Raw genomic sequence first — 23101 nt, 5'->3', positions numbered from 1 at the left:
GGTACAGTACAGCAGGAGCAGCACACACTGGGTACAGTACAGAGGTTTAGCACACATTGGGTACTGGAAAGAGATACGGCACACACTGGGTACTGTACAGAGGTACAGCACACACTGGGTACAGCACACACTGGGTACAGCACAGCAGGAGCAGCATACACTGGGTACAGTACAGAGATATGGCACACACTGGGTACTGTACAGATGTACAACACACATTGGCTACAGTACGGAGGTACAGCACACACTGGGTACAGTACAGATGTACAATACACATTGGCTACAGTACGGAGGTATAGCACACACTGGGTACAGTACAGAGATACAGCACACACTGGGTACAGTACAGATGTACAATACACATTGGCTACAGTACGGAGGTATAGCACACACTGGGTACAGTACAGAGATACAGCACACACTGGGTACAGTACAGATGTACAATACACATTGGCTACAGTACGGAGGTACAGCACACTCTGGGTACAGTACGGAGGTACAGCACACTCTGGGTACAGTACAGAGGTACAGCACACACTAGTACAGTACAGAGGTACAACACACATTGGTACAGTACAGAGGTACAGCACACACTGCGTACAGTCCAGAGGTACAGCACACACTGGGTACTGTACAGAGGTACAGCACACTCTGGGTACAGTACAGATGTGCAACACACATTGGCTACAGTACGGAGGTATAGCACACACTGGGTACAGTACAGAGATACAGCACACACTGGGTACTGTACAGAGGTACAGCACACTCTGGGTACAGTACAGAGGTACAGCACACACTAGTACAGTACAGAGGTACAACACACATTGGTACAGTACAGAGGTACAGCACACACTGGGTACAGTCCAGAGGTACAGCACACACTAGTACAGTACAAAGATATGGTACACACTGGGTACTGTACAGATGTACAACACACATTGGCTACAGTACGGAGGTATCGCACACACTGGGTACAGTACAGAGGTACAGCACACACTGGGTGCAGTACAGAGGTACAGCGCACACTGGGTACAGCACAGATGTACAGCGTACACTGGGTACAGTACAGATGTACAGCACACACTGGGTACAGTACAGATGTACAGCGCACACTGGGTACAGTACAGATGTACAGCACACACTGGGTACAGTACAGAGGAACAGCACACACTGGGTACAGCACAGATGTACAGCGCACACTGGGTACAGTACAGATGTACAGCACACACTGGGTACAGCACAGATGTACAGCACACACTGGGTACAGTAGAGGTACAGCACACACTGGGTACAGTAGAGGTACAGCACACACTGGGTGCAGTACAGAGGTACAGCACACACTGGGTACAGCACAGATGTACAGCGCACACTGGGTACAGTACAGATGTACAGTGTACACTGGGTACAGTACAGATGTACAGCACACACTGGGTACAGTACAGAGATACAGCACACACTGGGTACAGTAGAGGTACAGCACACACTGGGTGCAGTACAGAGGTACAGCACACACTGGGTACAGCACAGATGTACAGCGCACACTGGGTACAGTACAGATGTACAGCACACACTGGGTACAGTCCAGATGTACAGCGTACACTGGGTACAGTACAGATGTACAGCACACACTGGGTAAAGTACAGAGATAGAGCACAGACTGGGTACAGTAGAGGTACAGCACACACTGGGTACAGTATAGAGATACAGCACACACTGGGTACAGTAGAGGTACAGCACACACTGGGTGCAGTACAGAGGTACAGCACACACTGGGTGCAGTACAGAGGGACAGCACACACTGGGTACAGTATAGAGATACAGCACACACTGGGTACAGTAGAGGTACAGCACACACTGGGTGCAGTACAGATGTACAGCACACACTGGGTACAGTATAGAGATACAGCACACACTGGGTACAGTAGAGGTACAGCACACACTGGGTGCAGTACAGAGGTACAGCGCACACTGGGTGCAGTACAGATGTACAGCACACACTGGGTACAGTACAGAGGTACAGCACACACTGGGTATAGTACAGATGTACAGCACACACTGGGTACAGTACAGATGTACAGCGCACACTGGGTACAGTCCAGAGGTACAGCACATACTGGGTACAGTACAGAGGTACAGCACATACTAGGTTCAGGCTGGGTACAGCACACACTGGGTAGAGTACAGCAGGAACAGCACACACTGGGTAGAGGCTGGGTACAGCACAAAGGGAAAGTACACACTGGGTAGAGCATAGCAGGTAAAGCATACACAGATAAAGCAAAATGAGAATTGTAGGAGAGATTTTGTGGAATGTTGGCCTTGGGTGAGTTATGCACGTAACTACAACATGCCCAAGTTTCCTCAATCTTTTACAACAGTCCACTAACATTGAGCTTAGATTTTCAGGCACAACAGAAGACAAAGTCTTTTCTTTTTGGTCTTGTAATTGCAATTTTGAGAATTTTGTTTTGGAAAATGACCTGCTCTGTATTTTGTGTTCTTTTTATGCAGCCTTTTGGCAATGTTAAAATCACACTAAAAACTGGAAAGCTTCCCTGATTGAAATTCTTAAATATGCTGTGCCAGATCTGCATGAATGATGGTGAAATGAGTTGAAAAATTTAATCTTAAGCCTCAAGGAAGAAATATACAGGAGTGGGTTCAGTGTTTCCTTGGGCCACAATTGTTTATGTTGATTTATGCCCATTTTCATCCATGTTAAGCTTGTGCATATTCGAATAAGATAGGAAGGATACTCGGACATAACTTGACATTGGCAAAATGGATGCGGCTATGGCCTGCTATTTTAAGTTCAACTTCTGAGCTACGTACAGGAAAGATACTTGAAGCCATGGTATATGCACCACCAGTAAGTTAAAGAGGTGAATGTTAGACTCTCCTGCAAGGATACCTGATAACTCTGGCATTATATAGTTGTGGACCCTCATTCAATGGGGTCTGGTAACCCTGTCACTATATACTGTTGGATCCTCCTTCAGTGGGGTCTGGCAACTCTGACATTATATGGTGGTAGAACCTCACTTAGATCTCTGTACCCTACTACACCATTCTTCTGACACAATGTTTCTGAATGCTTTGTGTTATGAATCTCTCAGCTATCTGCGCCTTTTACCATTCCACTTCCCACTTGCTCATATTCTTCAGCAAGGGTTTTATTGAGGTTTAAATTCAGGCATAAATAAAAAATATTGGAAGAGGCTAAAGGAATCACATAGAGTAAATGATGCATTGTCCCCTAGATTGTAACTAAGTTTAAACAAAATATTGCAGATTATACAGCAGTTTGTGTGAGAATTAGATAATGTGCTGCCCTGATATCACCACTGGGTGTCTGTCCTTTATTATTCAGTTGCAGAAGACTTCTTGGAGCACGCAAAACTCCCCCAGCAGCCACGCCTGCACTATTTTAAACTTGCACCATAAAAAGATCAGGTCAGATTCTTGCCTGGAGACAGTTTGCATTGCAGCACTGGGTGGGGGAATGCAACATTAACAGCTTTGTGTGATGACGTTCGCAGAATTAATCAAGGCCAAAAAGCATTCAACACCATGACGTAACTGAAGGTTTTTCCAGTACAATAGCATATTGTGCAACCCACGCACAGTGGACTTGACATCAATAAAAACTCATGAGTGGAGCCAACACAGAAACTCGTGAGAGCCTGGCTGGCCAGTCAGAGCTGCCAGGAAGATGCCAGCATGAGAGCAAATTGATTCACTTCAAAGTGTCCATTCCCTAATGGGAGTTAATGATGGAATCTCCACTGGAATGTACTTAATTAAAACTCATTTCCTTGTGTTCCTGTTACTCCAGCATGCACGATTTCACCCATTCAGACTGTTGAGGACCAAGCCACACATTAAAGCAACAGGAAGCAGTTATCCTTTTCTAAATGTGCAACCCACAGGTCTTGTCCTTTAGCTTACTAGATAGACCCCTGCCTTGAAATGTGCACAGAATATTCTGGAACCAGCACAGAACAATTAGTTACAGTCTGTCTTCAGAACAAGACCATCTCTGCTTGCTATGGACAGTTAGAACACGATTAAGATCAAAAGCATTGATCAAAATATTTTTCTATGTCTATATACATGACAACATTTGAGGACAGTGGGACAGCTTGAACTGAAGAGACACAGGTTATTGTAATAAGCACTGGAAAACAAATGACACTGACCTACTAATTGCTCGTCAATAAATCCCAAATTCAGGCAATACAGCAGACAATTCAGAATTAGTCAAGTTACTTGAAGTATATAAAGACGAAAACAACAACTTGCATTTACATAATGCTTTTAATGTAGGAAAATGTCTCAAGGTGTTTCACAGAGACCATAAAAAAAATGAACACCAAGTTAAAGAAAGAGAAATTACGCGAGGTGACCAAAAGTTTGGTCAAGGAGGTGGGTTTAGGGAGAGTCTTAAAGGAGAGGCAGATGCAGATGGGTTTATGGAGGGACAGAGCATGGCCCTTAAGTAGATGAAAGTTTGGCTGTCAATGGTGGGGTGAAGGGATAGGAAGAGTGCACAAAAGGCCAGATTCAGAGGAACAGAGGGTTATGAGGGGTGTTGTGGGGCTAAAGGAGATTACAGAGATAGGGAAGGGCCAGGCCATGAAGGGATTTAAACACAGAGATGAGAATTTTAAATTTAAATGTTGGGGGACCAGAAGCTAATGTAGGACAGGGGTGATAGATAAGCAGGAGTCGGCGGAAGATAGGGTACAGGCAGTACAATTTTGGATGAGCTGAAGTTTACAGAGAACAGAAGTTTACAGAAGATGAGAAATGGGCCAGGACAACAGAATTAGTTGAATTAGTTGAAACATTTGTAGAGAACGCAGTTGCATTGAAGTTCTGAAATAATGCTTGAGGAGGCTATGCCTGTTCCTATATTTGAATCATTCCTTGAACTACTCATTAAAATAACACTGTTTGAAGACCTAGTTAAACTTGAATATCTGCTATGCGGGGTGGTTATCAAGTAGTTCCTCTGCTTCGGCCCTTGGTATGGTAGGATTGTTTACTGAACTTCACACTACCCTTGGGCATAAGGATTTATCAAAAATACAATACACAGAAAAATGAATAGAACTGAATTATTCCACCCCTGACCCTTGAAACAAAGATTCTCTCACTCAGTTGTGAACAGATCTCAATATCACAAGACTGGATCTTGTTGCTTCTGTATCCTCTCTACCTGTGTCTTCTCTGTTTACCTCAAGTGCTTATTTCACAGAAATCTGGCTATGGACCCCAGTCTTAGCTCTACCCTGTGCTATTAGCTACACTTCTGATAAATGTTTTCAGTTTGAGTTGACTTTTTCAGTCCATCCTGACCATATCACTCCTACTGTTGCTGACAGCAAATCATAGACTTGCATCAAGGTTACCCTTAGTAAATTACTCCATGCCCAAGGGTTGAGCAGAAGGCATGGGGTCTTTCCATGTCCACTTTAGAGCCACAGAATACTCACAATAATGGAGCCATTCCATGATCAGTTTTAGGAAGGATTGGAAAAGACAAAGAGGGGCAAAGATGAGGTATATCCCTCCTCAAGACATTCCATAGAGCTCAGCCCAGTAACTCACTTAAGTCACTGGAAAATTGGTTGCTCAAACTCATGATAGTTAACTTGTAGATAAAAAGACTCTTGTTTAATGCATTCAAGTCTTACTTTGTCCAGTTGCTCCACCAGTCTCTGGTTTTGTTCATTTAGATCACGTTCCATGTTTATTTTGACCTTCTCAACCTCCCGTAGGTATTGTTGCTGCTTCTGGAGCTCTTGCTGTAATCGTTGGAGATCACTTTCCAGTTCTGCTATGTGAGCCTCCCACTCACTCTCCCTCCCTTTGTGCTTCAGACGCGATGCATATTTCTCCTGTTTCAGCTCCTAAAGGAAATATTTTTACAATGTGGAGGTTCAAGCAAATGACATAACATAATATTATTACCGTCATACATATTTGATGCAAGAATTGGTGCTGAAAAATGCATCAAATCATATCTATATTTGCTACTTTTACCAGAACAATAATTGATATTGTGGACAAACTGTGAATATGAACTTCTATTCTTACTGTTGCTTAATAATTACGAGATAATTATGGACAAGGAAAATAATTTGGCCCATCGTTACTCATCCATCCTGAAAGATCATATAATCCTCCCATTTCAGCATCTGATTGTTTTTTTAATATATTATTTCAGGGCCAACACCACCATTATTATATCTGGATGTCGATTCCAGGTGCTGATCGTTCTTTGTGTGAAGAGCTTCCTGATACCAATCTTTAAAATATCTTTTACTAACATGAACCTATGTCCCCTTGTCCTATTCTCACTATTTAATTCTGGATTTACCTTTTCTATTCCCTTAAAAATATTAAGTACCTGCATCATCATCTCTTAGATGCCTCCTATCAGACTCAAAAAAAAACAAATTGCTCCTATCTTTCATCATCACTCAGACCTTTCACACTAGGGATCAGCCTTGTGGTTTTGGCACTGCACTGCATACAGTGCCAAACTGCATGCAGAATTCCAGTTGGGAACCAGTCAATGCCTTATAAAATCTCCCTGGTTTTTTATTCTGTTCATCTGGTACTTTTTACATTGTTACCATTTGACTTACTTCAATTCTATGTAAAGTGATGGATTAATTATGAAGATCAAACTTGAAGATTATCTGTACAGTAATAACTGAGTAAACAGTAGTCAATGGGGCTTCAGGATGGGAAGATTCTACATGACAAACATCCAAACCTCCTTTTTTGAGAAAGCTGCATCCCAAGTGAACTATGGGAAACCTATGATGTGACTTCAGAGCATGAGAACAGGGTAAGCCATTGAGCCTCAAGCCTGTTCTGCCATTCAGTGAGATCTGTATCTTACCTCCATCCACCTGCCTTGGTTTCACATCCTTTAATACCCCTGGCTAGCAAAACATTATTGATCTCAGATTTAAAATTATTAATTGAGCCAGCATCTACTGCTTTTTGTGGGAGAGAGTTCCACACTTCTACCACCCATTGTGCAAAGGTGTGTTTCCTAGCTTCTCTCCTGAATGGCTTGGCTCTGATTTTAGGGTGATGTCCCTTGTCCTTGACTCCCTCACCAGCAGAAAAGGTTTCTGTCGATCTACCCTACCAATTCACTTCAAAATCATAAAAGCTACAATCAAATCATCCCTTAACCTACTATATTCCAGGGGATACAATTTAGTTTATGTAATCTCTCCTCATAATCCAACTCTTGGAGCCCTGGTAAGCTTTCTTAGACTTCCAAATAAAATTTCATAAAAGGCTAGTGGTTAAGTTCACACCTGTGGGGATTCCAGAAAAAGGCTAAGAAAGTCAGAATTTATTACTTTGGTGACCGAATTGACATTTTCCAGCTTATGAAGGGGCCTGATGAAACTAATCGAGGTAAGCTGTTCACTGTTCCTACCCCAGAGGCACATGTTAAGTATGAGTAAGTTAGGAGTAAATCACATAAAGGGTAAGAGTTATGCAATAAATTACCAGGGAAGGACTGTTACAAGATTCAGGTCTTGTCTTAGATATTCTCTAGGGTACAGTAGTAGTAGACACTCCTGTAAGTGATCGGAGCATCTTACATTTAGGGGTGTGCACATACTTCCTAATATCTAACTATATTATAGTGTGATCAAAGAGTCTAATGATAGTATCACTTCGTGATATGATCTATATATTTACGTTTTCCGACATGTGTCGCTCCATATCTTTGAAGGTGGTCGAAGAAAACACTTGGAAATATGCTGCCAGATACTAAAAAGTTAAGATGCTTAATTTTACAACGAGTAATCATATAGAACAACAGTTATGATCAGATTCATTTTGCTCAAACAATGCAACTTGTCTTTGCATAATGTCACAAAAATGATAAACATGTTATCCTTTCCTTCACCAGTAAACTATCTAACTTGACTTAAGCAAAATAACATCTAACTGCATTTTCCTTCTGAACCTGGCCAAAGTTTGTCCTTGTGGCTTTCTATGTAAAACCTGGCTGACTTTACAGCCTTTGCTGGACTTCACTGACAGATTGCATCTTTATCTTTTGTTTTCCTCCCTCTCTTCACTACCAGAGACTTCCCAATGTTTGTAATGTGTTTATCAACTGCCATGATGGACTAACAAATTGTTTAATTTTTAAGAGTCCATGGGGAAACAACATCAAAGCTTAGCTCATTAGCATTTAAGCCACATATCTCAGTGTCATTTATTTAAACTTGTGTAAATACATGACTTTAAAAAGCATTTAAAAAGAACTCATTTTCTCCAAATCTTTTCTGTGGAAAAATAGTCAAAAATCCTGAAACATGACAAAGACGTTAAAACAAAAACATACAAATAGCTTAATAATTGGCTGTTTTTCTGGAGAGAAGGGATAAAGGGATAAAAGAGTGGGGAAATCTATGAAAATGGATGGGCTTGTTGGACCTAATGGCCTTTTTTCCCTAAAAATTCTTATGTTTGAATGTCTGAAAGTTAGGTAACTTACATTGTTACTATCTTTGATAAATATATTTTTCTTTATTGAGGCTGTTTGCAGACTCCATCAGACAGGCTTGGACTTCTCCATGTCTCCTCAGGTCAGCCAGCAAAAGCTACACCTCAGGTATCACCTGTGGTGATATGGTCTAGCTGTGCCCTTCTCCCAGGAAGAGGAAGACACAGTAGAGTCCAGTTGAGAATCAACAACTTCCTTATACAAGTGACAGCCACTGCTGGAATTTGAAACTGCAACCATTGCATATGCAGAATCCATTGTACCTGCTGCACTGTCTGCCTCCTCTTCCTGGCTCTAGTTCAGAGGAAGATGAAGTAAAACTAGCCACATCCCTATGAAAGTTGCCTCTAGTGGTAAAGCAGCCACGATGAAATAATTTTCCATGAAATGTACATACTAGTAGCAATGGAAACATGGGCATCATTTCCAATTAGCCTAACATTCACCATTAACATTATTTCCCCTGATTTCGATGTAGCTGGTAAAGCTGACCAGGTCTTGGGAAAAGATTGCTGATTGCAGTAACTTTTGACAGAATAGGCTCAAGTGGCAGAATGGCTTGCTCGTGTTCCTATGTTTAAGGGTAAATCATTCCTCTTTTAAGACCTAAGCAGCTTTACCAGTTACATCTAAACTAGAGATTGTTATGGCTCTTTTCATTGTAGTTGCTTTTATATTGTTTCAACAAACATATGAAATTATTGAAAGAGCACACAGGAGATAGCCACTGGGAGACTGATAGGGACTATGTTGTATGGATGATGGTAGTGCATTTTAATTCACAGCTGCTCTTGTTTTGCCCCACACATCAAATAGAACTAAGATTACAGTGTGCATCCTCATATTGTGTTGTTCAATATATGTGTGATATTTGGTTGATTGCTGCTCCAAGACAGATGTGGGACATCAGGCCATTAATTCAATGCAGTGTGGACATCCAGTTGGGGATAGAACCAGCTGAGTCAATCAAGGTAGGTAAGGGGCTACCTGGGCCTATGGGTAGTCTGGTTTCTCACATGAGGAGTACAGCCTCACAAAATATCCCTCAAATGTCAACATGGAGGGCTTTTTTTAACCAGGATTTTACATTAAAAAAAGAATTTTATAACTGACTAGAGGAGAATAATTATTTTGATAGTTAACTATTCTAACCCTCTAAGGGGAAAAATTATTTTAAAAAATATACATAAACTAAAAAACTGGTCTTTTGCTGATGTTCCCACTCCACAATTATCACCTTTCTTCAAATCACAAATGCTCAGTGTCCACCAACCCCAGTTCTCCGGTTGGGCATCAAGATTAACTCCATGCTCTTCAATGGAACAGAGAAAATGTTTCTTTCTATTCTCCAAAGACAGTTTTATCAAGTCTCTCACAAGTCTAACAAAAGTCTCAGAGATGGTCAAAAACTGAAGGTTGGAAATCTGAAATTAAAATGGTAAACATTGAGAATACAGAGAAGGTTTTTCAGTGCCTGGGTGTTAATCCTTGTTCAGATGAAGGGCCAACACCTCAGACATTAATGATTGTTTTCTATTTCTTCAAATGCTGATGAAGCTGCTGCGTATTTGCAGTATTTTCTGTCTTTATTCCACTACTTCACTGGATAGCTCTATCCTTTGATACCTCAACCCCTCTTCATCTGTTGACATTCAGGACTTCACTGTCTGTGACCACAATTGGAACTCCCACATCTCTAATATCTAATTCTAAAGAAGCTCAGGCTCTTCCTTCATACCAAAGATTTCTCTGTCCTCAAAATACCTTAACTGATTGTAAAGCCCAAGACTGAGCAAGATTTGAATCTGCTCCCATATGTACTAACATTGACAGCACCCTCATGGGCTTTGGCATCTCACTAGGTTTCTCATTTTTTAAAAAGCTGGTAAGAAGATTAAATAAAAAATATTGCTAGAAAATGGTGCCTGTCATGGCAACAAAGCAACAATCTCATTTGACAGGACTCCATTCATTGAATTCCAATGTACCAAATTCTCCCATTGTTTGAAATTTCAATGAACATTGTATACCAATCTATCAAATTCCCCTGTCTGATAAAATCACTATTTATCAAATCCCTGCTTTGTGAAATAGGATCCCAATGTCCTACATTCCCATGTCACAGAAACCCAGAGGCTCTTTGAAATGAAATGTTACCCTTTCTGCCCTTCCTGCTCTGTTGAAGGTAGCTCATGATGAACTGAGGTTTCATGGGCACTCACAACTCTCTGCTACTTCCCTAAGTACTCATTCTTCCTGTGTGACCTCGACAGTAAATGTTGTTGCTATTCACCCATAGGAGGCATCATAGCTGAGCCTAATTTTCTCATTGGCTTTAAACAGGCACTTTTCAGACATGATCCCTGAAGAGGGATCTATCAGATCCGCTTGCAGTAGTACCTCTGTGATTTTATTGGAGATTAACTAAATCCATCTGGGATCTAAAATGAGAGTGTTATAGTTTACAGGACTTTGCATTATGGGGGAGAAGGATGTACTTGGCTACTATGTCCGTCCATACATTCTGAACAATATTTCACCATTTGTCACGAACCAGTCACCCAGGTTTCTCTTGGAGACTCACTGAGCTTGACAGCAGCTCAGACAGCTGCCTTTGATTTTTGTAACAACTCAGCACAATTAACCTACTAACCCCAAGCCTCTTTCAGCGCTACATCAGCTCGCTCAATATCTGAAGTCTGCACCCCTTGGAGGAAAAAATAACAGTAAGCTGAAGGAAGGTTACTGAGAGACCTGCCGTCTTTGCGACATCAATGAGAGCCCCTAAAACCATCAAATCAGTACCAAGGCGATCATCTCCAAATGCTGCACAATGATCCAGAAAGTCTTTAATAATCACATTGCTGACGGTGCAAAATATAGATGGGGCGCTAGGAATACTATCTGACCGCAGGGTGAGAGTTTTTGATCAATGCCGGTGTCATTAAACCTTTTATAACACGTTCGTCTGCCAAAGTAGTAATCTTTTTATGAGATTATGAACAGAGAATAATGAAGAAACTGCCAAGTCTGCGGGCTGTCTCCATTATTCTAGCTAGATTCAGTGATAGATGCATACAAGCAATAGTCTTCCCACTAGTATATCCCTTTCCTGGTCACTCACCTCCAGTTTTTGGCTGAATTCCTTGTGTAGTTTGTCGTTTTCCCTCTTCAGGTCCTGGTTCTCTGAGAGCAGAGCTTTCCCCAGCTCGGCGGCCACATCTACATCTGTTTCTCTCTGTTTGAGGAGAGACAGCAGGTCGGCTGGCTCCACGAAAGCGGACACATCGCCAACACGCTCCCGAGCGAACGGGAATAAATCTTCCTCCAGAGGGGTTTTCATTTCCAAAACCTCAGCAGTGCTCATATAGGGCAAGCGGCCACGGTCCTGAGTCTCACAGCCCCGCAAACATAGTCCGAAAGGGCTGGAGGCTGACTGGGTCCCAAGAGCTGCTAAAAGTTAGTGTGAAGTTTCCTCAAAGTTTGAGGAGAGCCCGGAGCTGTTGGTCCAGACTGCCCCAAGGTTCTGAGATGTTTGGCCTTTGATTTTATAGCGCAGCAGGATGGAAATGAGCGTCCTCGAATCGGCGTCTTCCCCACAGGAGACAGATGGTGAAATGAGAGTTGGAGGAGACTGAGAGGATAAGATCAGTTCAGGAGCTGCATCCAGCATCAAATCTCCGCACCTTTCAATAGGAGTTCGGCGTTAGTGGGAGTGACTGAGAGAAACTAATCACGTCGGGGACTCTGAGGCAGATACAAGCCGTCAGTCACCTGGAATAAGGCAAGCACATTAAACCTTTGAAATGAATGTGAAGCCCAGACACGCCCAGACAGCGTCTAAAATAAAGTGGCAGAGTCCAAGAGCAGTGACTGAGTGGCACCCCAGCTTAAATCAGTCATCAAAAAACACCACAATTCCACAAGGCAACAATTACCATGGTTAAGAAGTGAATTAGACTGTTCACAACCAAATAGTTTCCGGCCCCTTCACACCAACTTCCACCTCTAACATTTCCCCTCAAGTCTATCTACTGCTGAAATCCACATATTATATACATTTGACATCTGCAGGCTCCATTATTCTAAAGTTGCCAGGTCCGAAACTCTATACGTCTGTGTCTCTCTTTCCTCCGTAGACACTCCTTAAAACCTACAACTTTGACCAAGCTTTTGGTCATCTGCTTTAATATCTCCCTATGTAGCTCTGTGTAGTGCTTTGAAAATTGCATTGTGCATTTTGTCCACTTGAGGCTACTATACACACATAAAGAATCCAGCATGCAGTCTCAGTGTCACAGTTCTTACTAATCTCAGCTAAACCTTGCTCCAGTCCCCAGAACACTACAATGACGACACGGTAAATAGAAAACAGATGGAGAATAACAGGAAGCATTGCTTTCAGGTATGAAACTTTTGGAAGTTTTTGTCTGCTTTCTGAAGGCAGCATTTTTAAGTCTAACTGTGTTAGACACACACAGGAAGCTTGTACAGGGTATACACACACACTGATCACTCCAAATTAACTACCCAATCAAACAAAAATTTAATCTTGGATCATTGCAGAGAAGTTTCCTCTGAGAGGAATAGAATCCCGGATCCGTGATCACTCATTATCACTGTGTTGCTGATCAATATGGCGTTGCCTTTACCCAATCTACTACCTTTTGATGTACATTTAGAGCCATCATCTGTATTCCCACGTTGGCAAAATGTGGCTGTGTTGTTTTGAAGGCGCGATGGAAGGTTTTGCATCACAGATGGCAAAAAGAAAGAGGCCTTCTCTGCGAGTGAAGAATTAGAAGATATCTTTGAGACACTTACACCTGAGCAAAATGACGAGCACTCAGCAAAAAAAATTGCACTGTTACCCTACTTTACACCCAAGAAAAATGCCATATACAGAACTTGTGTCTTCTGACGCACTAAGCAAATGAGACAATTGACCAATATTGCATATGATTGAGGCAACTAGCAACCAAATGTCACTTGGGTGATGTTGAACATGTCAAATGGGAAATCTATGGGTACGTGCATGGATCCTAGTTATGCCTGTCTTTTTTGTGGGGTACGTTGAACATTCCTTGTTCCAGTCATACTCAGGCCCCTCTCCCAACTCTTTTGCTGGTACAATGATGACTGGATCGATGACGTTTCCTGCTCTCACCCCAAACTAGAAAATGTCATCAACTTCGTTTCCAATTTCCACCCTTCACTCACCTTCACATAGTCCATCTCTGACACTACCTCACCCTTCCTTGACTTCTCTGTCTCCATCTCTGGGGATAGGCTGTCCACTAATATTCTTTATAAGCCCATCGACTCACACAGCTACCTTTACACTTCTTCACACCCTGCTTCCTGTAAGGACTCCATTCCATTTTCCCAGTTTCTCCGTCTCAGGCGCATCTGTTCTGATGATGCAACCTTCCACAACAGCGCTTCTGACATGTCTTCCTTTTTCCTCAATCGAGGATTCCCTCCTACTGTGATTGGCAGGGCCTTCAACCGTGTCCGACCCATTTCCCACACTTCTGCTCTCACCGTTCTCCTCCCTCCCAGAACTGCGACAGGGTTCCCTTTGTCCTCACTTTCCACCCACCAGCCTCTACATCCAAAGGATCATCCTCCACCATTTCTGCCACCTCCAGCATGATGTCACCATCAAAGAAATCTTCCCCTCCCCTGTCAGCATTCTGCAAGGATCTTTCTCTCTGCGACATTCTGGTCCATTCCTCCATTACCCCCCAACACCTCAACCACCAACACCTCAACCCCTTTCCATGGCACTTTCCCATGCAATTGCAGGAGGTGTAATACCTGCCCTTTTACCTCTATTCTGCTCACTGTCCAAGGCCCCAAACACTCCTTTCGGGTGAAGCAGAAACTTACTTGTACTTCTTTCAGTTTAGTATACTGGATTCGCTGCTCACAATGCAGTCGTCTCTACATTGGGGAGACCAAACGCAGATTGGATGACCGCTTTGCGGAACACCTCCACTCAATCCGCAAACATGATCCTGAGCTTCTGGTTGCTTGCCATTTTTTTTCACCCTGCTCTCATGCCCACATTTCTGTCCTTGGCCTGCTGCAGTGTTCCAGTGAAGCGCAGCGCAAGCTCAAGGAACAGCACTTCATCTTCCAATTCGGCACTCTGCAACCTTCTGGATTCAACATTGAGTTTAACAATTTCAGAGCATGACTGTCATTTTTAAAAATTTCAACTTTTCAAATTTTTGTATTTCATTTTTTTTAACCATGTCACATACGCAATTCCGATGCATAACAACAACATTGTCGAACTGTATGCTGATTGCTTCACTGATATCGGTAAAGTGACAGGTGTTATATGCAAGCTGCATGTAGATTCTGATGTATCCCCAGTTGCACATCAATGGCGATGAATACCAATTCATGTCAGGAAACAAACAGAGAAGGAACTTCAACGCCTACTAGACCTTGATATTATTGAGAAAGTTGGGGATGAGCTTACACCTTGGGTCTCACCCATACAAGTCGTCAAGAAACTCAAGTGCGAGAACACCACACTCAACACCAAATGTTGTTTGATAACACTCCTGTGAATTGCCTTGGAATATTTTGCGACAGTAAATGTGGCTATATAAATATAAGTTGCTTTTGTTGGCCTCCACCCTCCATAAACTTCAGTTCATCCAAACTCTGCTGCCCTCACCCTATCACACACATTTGCCCATTATGCCCTATCCTAGATGCCCTATCTTAGTTCCCGTTCTCCCCAAGTCTCAGATTTAAAATTCATATTGGTGTTTAAATTCCTTCATGGCCTTACCCCTCCCTATTTTTGTAGCCTCCTCCAAACCTAAAGTGCCACCTTGAACTTGCTCTTACTTTCTCTGACTCTGGCTTCTTGTGCACCCCTCCCTCCTTTCACTCTATCATCAGTTGGCTTGTCTTCAGCCACATAGGTTCTTCTCTGGAATACCTTCCCTAAACTCCTTAGTCTCTCACTTTGCCCCCCCCCCCCTTTAAGCCCACCCTGAAAAACCACATTATTGACCTTATCGCTCCTCTGCGTCAATTTCCTTCACAACTCAGGAATGTTTCGGGTTGTTTTTCTAGGTTAAAGGAATTGGGTAGCATTTTGCAGTCAGTGGCAAAGCAATGGCACTCGCTGCTGACCTCAAAGTAAGCTGCCCATAAAGATCTCTAGTGACCTCTGTAATGAGGACTTCCCCTTTCCCAACAGCAGTTTAAATTCATGTCAAGGGGATCTCCAGGCATGCAGTAGCAGTGATGTCATCAAGTAGGGTAAGCAGCCAATTGCATTGAAATATTCTCACAATCCGCAAACCATGAAATAAAAACCACTTTATCCTTCACAGAATCACAGAATCGTTACAGTGCGGAAGGAGGCCATTTGACCCATCATGTCTGCACCGACTCTCCGAAAGAGCAGTACCCTCAGTTCCATTCCCCTGCCTTCCCCCATAACCCTACACATTCTTCCTTTTCATATAACTGTCTAATTCCCTTTTGAATGCTTCAATTGAACCTGCCTCCACCACCTTCTCAGGCAGAGCATTCCAGACCTTAACCACTCGCTGCGTGAAAATTTTTTTCCTCATTCCACTTTTGCTTTTCTTACCAAATACTTTAAATCTGTGCCCTCTCGTTCTCGATCCCTATCCATTCTGTCCAGACCCCTCATGATTTTAATACCTCTATCAAATCACCTCTCAGCCTTCTCTTCTCCAAGGAAAACAGTCCTAACTTCTCCAATCTATCTTTATAACTGAAATTCCTCATCCTTGGAACCATACTCGTGAATCTTTTCTATACTTTCTCCAATGCCCTCACGTCTTTCCTGGGGCGCCCAGAGTTGGACACAATACTCCAGCTGAGGCCGAACTAGTGTCTTATACAAGTTCAACATAACTTCCTTGCTCTTGTACTCTATGCCCCTATTAATAAAGCCCAGGATACTGTTTGCTTTATTAACCACTCTCTCAACCTTTCCTGTCACCTTCAATGACTTATGCACATATAAACCTAGGTCCCTCTGCTCCTGCATCCCCTTTACAACTGTACCCTTTATTCTATATTGTCTCTCCAAGTTCTTCCTACCAAAATCAATCACTTCACATTTCTCTGCTTTGAACTTCATCTGTCACCTGTCTGCCCATTCCACCAACTTGTCTATGTCCTTTTGAAGTTCTGCACTAACCTCCTCAGTTCACAATGCTTCCAAGTTTCGTATCATCTGCAAACTTTGAAATCATGCCCTGTACACCAAGGTCTAGGTCATTAATATATATCAGGAAAAGCAAGGATCCCAACACTGATCCCTGGGGATCTACACTACAAACCTTCCTCCAGTCCAAAAAACATCCATTAACCACTACTCTGTTTCCTGTCACTCAGCCAATTCTATATCCATGTTGCTACTGTCCCTTTTATTCCATGAGCTACAAGTTTGCTCACAAGTCTGTTGTGTGGCACTGTATCAAATGCCTTTTGCAAGTCCATGTACACCACATCAACAGCATTGCCCTCATCAACCCTCTCTGTGTAACGTTTGCAATTCTCCAGTCCTCTGGCACCATCCCAGAGTCTAAGGAAGACTGAAAAATTATTTCCACCCTCACGTCCCTCAGTATCCTCGGATGCATCTCATCTGGTCCTGGTGCCTTATCCACTTTAAGTACAGACAGCCTATCTAATTCTTCCTCCTTATCAATTTTAAACCCCTCTAGTGTCTGACTTACCTCCTTTTTCAACATTGCTTGGGTTGCATCCTCTTCCTTGGTAAAGACAGATTCAAAGTATTCAATTAATATCTCAGGTATGCCCTCTGCCTGCATGTGTAAATCCCCTTTCTGTGCTCTTTGCTTCTTTTATTTGCTTTTTCACTTCCCCTCTGGACCTTCTATATTCAGCCTCATTCTCAGTAGTATTTTCTACCTGGCATCTGACATAAGCACACTTTTTCTTCTTAATCTTAATTTCCACCTCTTTTGTCATCCAGGGAGCTCTGGATTTGTTTGCCTTACTTTTCTCCTTCGAGGGAACATACCTTGTATTATGACCAGGTGAGAGGGGTCTCGGGGTTCCCTCTCATCCTTTGCCTGGTTTAACCGTAACAGTGTTTAATTTTTTAAAAACACTGTGTTTTAGCTCCCTCTTAGTGAGTCCTTGTTCACTGCTTTCCAATTGTAAGACAAAGAAATCAATTCAGACAGGTTTTATTAGATTTTTAAACAAGAAAGGTGGAAGTTTATTCATCTTAAACTCTAACCCAGTTAATGACTACGAATATTTGACGTGATCACGCTAGCATGCATATAAACACACTTGCAGATAGAGACAGAAAAGTAGACAAGCATAAAAAGGGGAGAAGTTTAAGGCAATAGATGGGTTTCTATTTTACTGTCCTTTGAGTTTGCTGTGAAGTCTCTGGTTGCCGGTCAGACTTGCAATTTACGAGGGCCCAGTGCATGCTTCAATTTGTTTTGAGGTTGGTGTCTTTTCTCTCTTGAGGTTTACATGTCTTCGTGGGTCCGGTGGCTTGGGAGAAAGAGCAAGAGAGGGAAAGGCTTCCTTACTCCCGCTTCAGTTTCAACTGCCTTCTGTCTATTTCTCTATGGCACACTTCAAAAAACCCCAGGTTGCCCAGCAGGTTAGTCATGTGACTAGCTGGTTTGACCACTTCTGTTTGTGGATTCTGCCATCTTAGCAGTCATCCTGGAATGTGAGCTTCCTCACCATCAATGTCTGGTGATCACAATCCATTTTGGGTTAAGTGGTCCAGGGAATAGTCCTTTGTCTCTCCAAGCAGTGTCTGTTAGTATGCAAATGTTTTTCCAGCTAAGTGTCTGGTGATTTCTTTAACAAGTCCTTTCTTCACTCCAGCAACAGTTTAAAATCAATGTTCATATGACAAAATTAATATGCCTCATTCTTGGCAGGTGGGGGTCTGCATGACACTTGACTGTGCCCGAACTACCTCTTCTTTGAAGGTAGCCCATTGTTCATCTACTGGTTTTCTTGCCAGCTTTTGACTCCAATTTATTCGGCCCAGTTCCATTCTTATCCCATTGAAGTTGATTTTCCCCCAGTTAATTATTCTTACCCTGGATTGCTCTTTGTAATCTTCACTTTTAATTTAAATTTTCAGGTAGCAAAATAAATGGCCCAGATTTTACTGTAGTATTGACGATGAAGCTGTCAGTGTTCACTGTCATTATGCTGCTGTAACTGACAGCAACTTCAGGAGTTTGGGCCTGCACAGAATAACACCGAAATCCAAAGGGTGAGCGGTAGAGATTTCCACAGACTGCTATCTCCCTTTGCAATCATGATTGATGAGAACTTTCAGTCCAATGCTGTTAGTCTCGCTCTCAGGGAATCAAGGTATATGGGGAGTGAGCAGGGAAGTGGAGTTGAGGCAGAAGATGATTGTATTGAATGGCAAAGCAAGTTCGAGGGGCCATATGGTCGACTCCTGCTCCAATTTCTTATACTCTTAAAAATCCTGGAAAAAGTTGGATGAGATATAATTGGGTTTTTAGCAGTGTACTAACTTCATAATTACTGGTAAACTCCTTTATTGCCCCTCAAAAGCTAATTTTATGTTTGTCAAATTTCTCCACAGTGATTACAAATTCCACATTTAAAAAAAAAAGTTTTTCTCTTTTAAAGTCTGTTTATCTTTATTTTAGCTTCTACATTTATTTCGCTAGCTGAAAATTTAAACCAAAAATGAAGGATTTTAAGTGCCTTTAACTCCATGGTTTGCTGTGTGTGAATACTTCAAATTGATTGTTCACCTACCTGCTTGTTGAAATCACTGCTGCTGCATGCCAAGACATCCCCTGAATTTGGTGCCAGATTTAAACTGCCTTGGAGAAAGGGAAATTCCCGCCACAGAGATTACTAGATCATTGTGGTCAGTGGCAAGTGCTCCTTGCTTCACTGCTGACCACAAAATCCTGGCTAATGGTAATGGTTAGATTTAGATAGAAGCTAAAATATCAATATGAACAAACTTTTTTTTAAAGTTAAAACATTTGTGGAATTTTTCTTATCATAAGGGAAAATTTTGAATGTCCACAAATATAAAATTAACCTTTTAGGGCCAGTGAAGGTACTTAGCAGTAAATATCAAGTTAGTACTCCATTAAAAACACAGTTACACCTCAATCACAAGGTATAAACTTTCCAAGGGTGTTAAGGGTACAAGAATGGAAGTTCTCCTTAGTTCACTGGTTGCTTATGGATTGCACTGTGGGGTGGGGAGGAGGGGGACCTCAACAGCGCACCCTTTTGAGGAGCGTTGAATCACTGGCAGCAACTTCTGGATTTCCATGTTATTCTGCACAAGTGCGCACCCCCGAAGTTGCTGCCAGTTGCTGTGAGTAATGACGACGAGTACTGGCAGTCTCATCATCGTTACCAATTCAAAATCCAGGCCATTATATAAATGCTAATTGTTGTATAATATCTGGTTAGTATTGGTGTATTTACAAAACTCATTTTGGGTGGAACATCATTCCAGTTATTTTACTGTTGAAACCCAATAGGAGTAGCACCTGATCCATCCCATGAGTTGGATTTAGCCTAATCCCACATTCCTACCAGCTTACTTAAAATAGAATATATTCATGTTATGTCAACCTATTTTCAAACTGGAATACAATCCTTTCAGGTTGCCCATAGCTCACTGCTGGTGACTCTTGAGTATCAACATGTGGAGTCTACCAGTTCACTAGGCGCCATTGTGACTGTTGGACATGCAATTTTTGTTTTGAATTTCCCTTCATTTTAATATTATTTTATTCACTTTTTATCAGTTTATTTAAAACTAGATTAGGTGAACCATCTCTACTTGGAATTTTAATGATGTTGCATTTTTCCAATCTGAGTGAACTCCCACCAGCTTATTAAAGTAGGATTCCTTCATGTAATGCACAGTTCACACCTGGGTAATCTTGCTGTATCAACATTTGATCTCTACTGCATTAGTGGATGATTGGTTGGCATCGCATGGTCCTTTTGTTGTGACTGCCTTATATTATTCTTTAAATATGTTACTTTAGTTCATTATTCTGTTGAAAATTAGATTGGGTGGGCTTCAGGATCCCTGCGCTAAGAACAGGAGGGTGGATTCAACATGGTTTCTACTCCTGATTATCATCTAGTGACTGTTACTGGAAAGGGCACATGTGGCTATCGAGACACCAGGAATCAGGATTGGCTGTTGATGCCTTTCATAAACTACCAAAATTTATTGTCCAGCCCTTTGGTGAGGTACTGGTGGGCTTCAAGCACCTCTGGAATATATCCCAGTGAGGAGAGAAGTAGAGCATAATGGAGAAGAAAAAACATCTGCAAAGCATAGCTGAAACTGCGCAGACAATAGTTAGGTTTCTGCATAGAAACATAGAAAATAAGAGCAGGAGTAGGCCATTCGGCCCTTCGAGCCTGCTCTGCCATTCATCATGATCATGGCTGATCATCCAGCTCAGTAACCTGTTCCCGCTTTCTCCCCATATCCTTTGATCCCTTTCGCCCTAAGAGCTGTATTTAACTCCTTCATGAAAACATACAATGTTTTGGCCTCAACTGCTTTCTGTGGTAGCGAATTCCACAGGCTCACCACTCTCTGGGTGAAGAAATTTCTCCTCATCTCAGTCCTGAAAGGTTTACCCCGTCTCCTTAAACTATGACCTCTGGTTCTGGACTTCCCCACCATCAGGAACATCCTTCCTGCATCTACCCTGTCAAGCGCTTAGAATTTTATAGATTTCTGTGAGATCCCCCCTCACTGTTCTGAACTCCAGTGAATATAATCCTAACCGACTCAATCTCTCCTCATACTTCAGTCCCGCCATCCCAGGAATCAGTCTGGTAAACCTTCACTGCACTCCCTCTATAGCAAGAACATCCTTCTTCAGATAAGGAGACCAAAACTGTGCACAATATTCCAGGTGTGGCCTCACCAAGGCCCTGTATAATTGCAGCAAGACATCCCTGCTCCTGTACTCGAATCCTCTCACTATGAAGGCCAACATACATTTTACCCTTTTTACCGCCTGTTGCACCTGCATGTTTACCTTCAGTGATGGGGTACGAGAACACCCAGGTCTCACTGCATATTCCCCTCTCTCCGTTTATAGCTGTTCAAATAATAATCTGCCTTCCTGTTTTTGCTACCAAAGTGGATAACCTCACATTTATCCACATTATACTGCATCTGCCATGCATTAGCCCACTCACTCAACTTGTCCAAATCACCCTGAAGCCTCTCTGCATCCTCCTCACAACTCACCCTCCCACCCAGTTTTGTGTCATCTGCAAATTTGGAGATATTACATTTCGTTCCCTCATCTAAATCATTAATATATATTGTGAATAGCTGGGGTCCTATCACCGATTCCTGTGGTACCCCACTAGTCACAGCCTGCCATTCAGAAAAAGACCCGTTTATTCCTACTCTTTGTTTCCTGTCTGCCAAACAATTTTCTATCCATCGCAATACACTACCCACAATCCCATGCGCTTTAATTTTACACGCTAACCTCTTATGTGGAACTTTGTCGAAAATCTTCTGAAAGTCCAAATAAACCACATCCACTGGCTCCCCCTCATCAACTCTACTAGTTACATTCTTGAAGAATTCCACTAGATTTGTCATTTGCCATGCTGACTCTGTCTGATTCTACCACTGTTCTCCAAGTGCTCTGCTATAAAATCTTTGAGAATGGACTCTAGAATTTTCCCCCTACCGCTAGTGCTTCTGTTTTCTCCAGAGCTGATAATCCTTATTTTCTGACTTCATTAATCCAGCAATTTTGCTCATGAAACCTTTTCATATTTTCTGCTAGGATCAAAATTTACCCAGGCAGGAGTTGAAGTTATCACAGGAAATTTGACCATTTCTGATCATTGCTGGTCTCTCACTTCTACCTCAGCTCAACAACCATTTAACTAATTCAAGTAAGAACTTTGCTGAGCAGAGGTAGGGCAGTACAATTCCTCGAAAAAAACGATGAAATAAGCCCAAGAAAAAGCTCCATCTGCTGATACAGCTCTGTCAGAATGCTGGAGATGCAGGAATCACTATCACAAAAGGCAAACACCAACGTCACTGCCTTAATTTTGAATCTGAGCCTAAATAGAATCGGTGGCCCAGTCAACCTCAAAATATATTCATTAAATGGCAATTTGTTCTCATCATCAGTAGGATAGACAATATCCTGTGGTGTCCACTGGCTGCAGAAAGCTTCAAGTGAATTGACAGACACTGCGTGATCATATTCCAAGGCCCCCCTGGGTATGCACTACATCTTGGAAAAGCAGCTGAGCAAGATGCTGCAGATGGGGCAAAAAGTTTGTTCTAACCCTTTAGACACAAGATTAGGACTGCAAAAAATTCAATGACTTTTGAAATGCCATCAAGAGAAGGTAAGAGCAGTTAAAGGAAGAATAAAAGCATAAATTGGTTTTGGGAACTCACATATTGGAAAGTCCTTGTAATGGAAGCGTCCAGTTACCATTACAACA

At 42.2% G+C, this 23101-nt stretch overlaps 1 protein-coding gene across 1 annotated transcript in view; it reads right to left on the bottom strand.

Moving 5' to 3' along the window:
• The window catches only part of LOC137346485 (BICD family-like cargo adapter 1), a 37156-nt gene extending 25256 nt beyond the window's left edge, over nucleotides 1-11900 (bottom strand). Inside the window, exons 1-2 of the mRNA XM_068009946.1 lie at nucleotides 11682-11900; nucleotides 5700-5915 (exon numbers count right to left, since the gene is read on the bottom strand). Of these exons, the coding sequence (XP_067866047.1) occupies nucleotides 5700-5915; nucleotides 11682-11900 (435 nt within the window). The remainder of the gene's footprint in view (nucleotides 1-5699; nucleotides 5916-11681) is intronic.
• Nucleotides 11901-23101: the final 11201 nt, after the last annotated feature.

The sequence above is a fragment of the Heterodontus francisci genome, chromosome 30, assembly GCF_036365525.1.
Source record: "Heterodontus francisci isolate sHetFra1 chromosome 30, sHetFra1.hap1, whole genome shotgun sequence".
Classification (NCBI taxonomy): domain Eukaryota; kingdom Metazoa; phylum Chordata; class Chondrichthyes; order Heterodontiformes; family Heterodontidae; genus Heterodontus; species Heterodontus francisci.
Note: the sequence above shows the minus strand (reverse complement) of the source record. Positions and strands in the feature narration are given on the sequence as shown.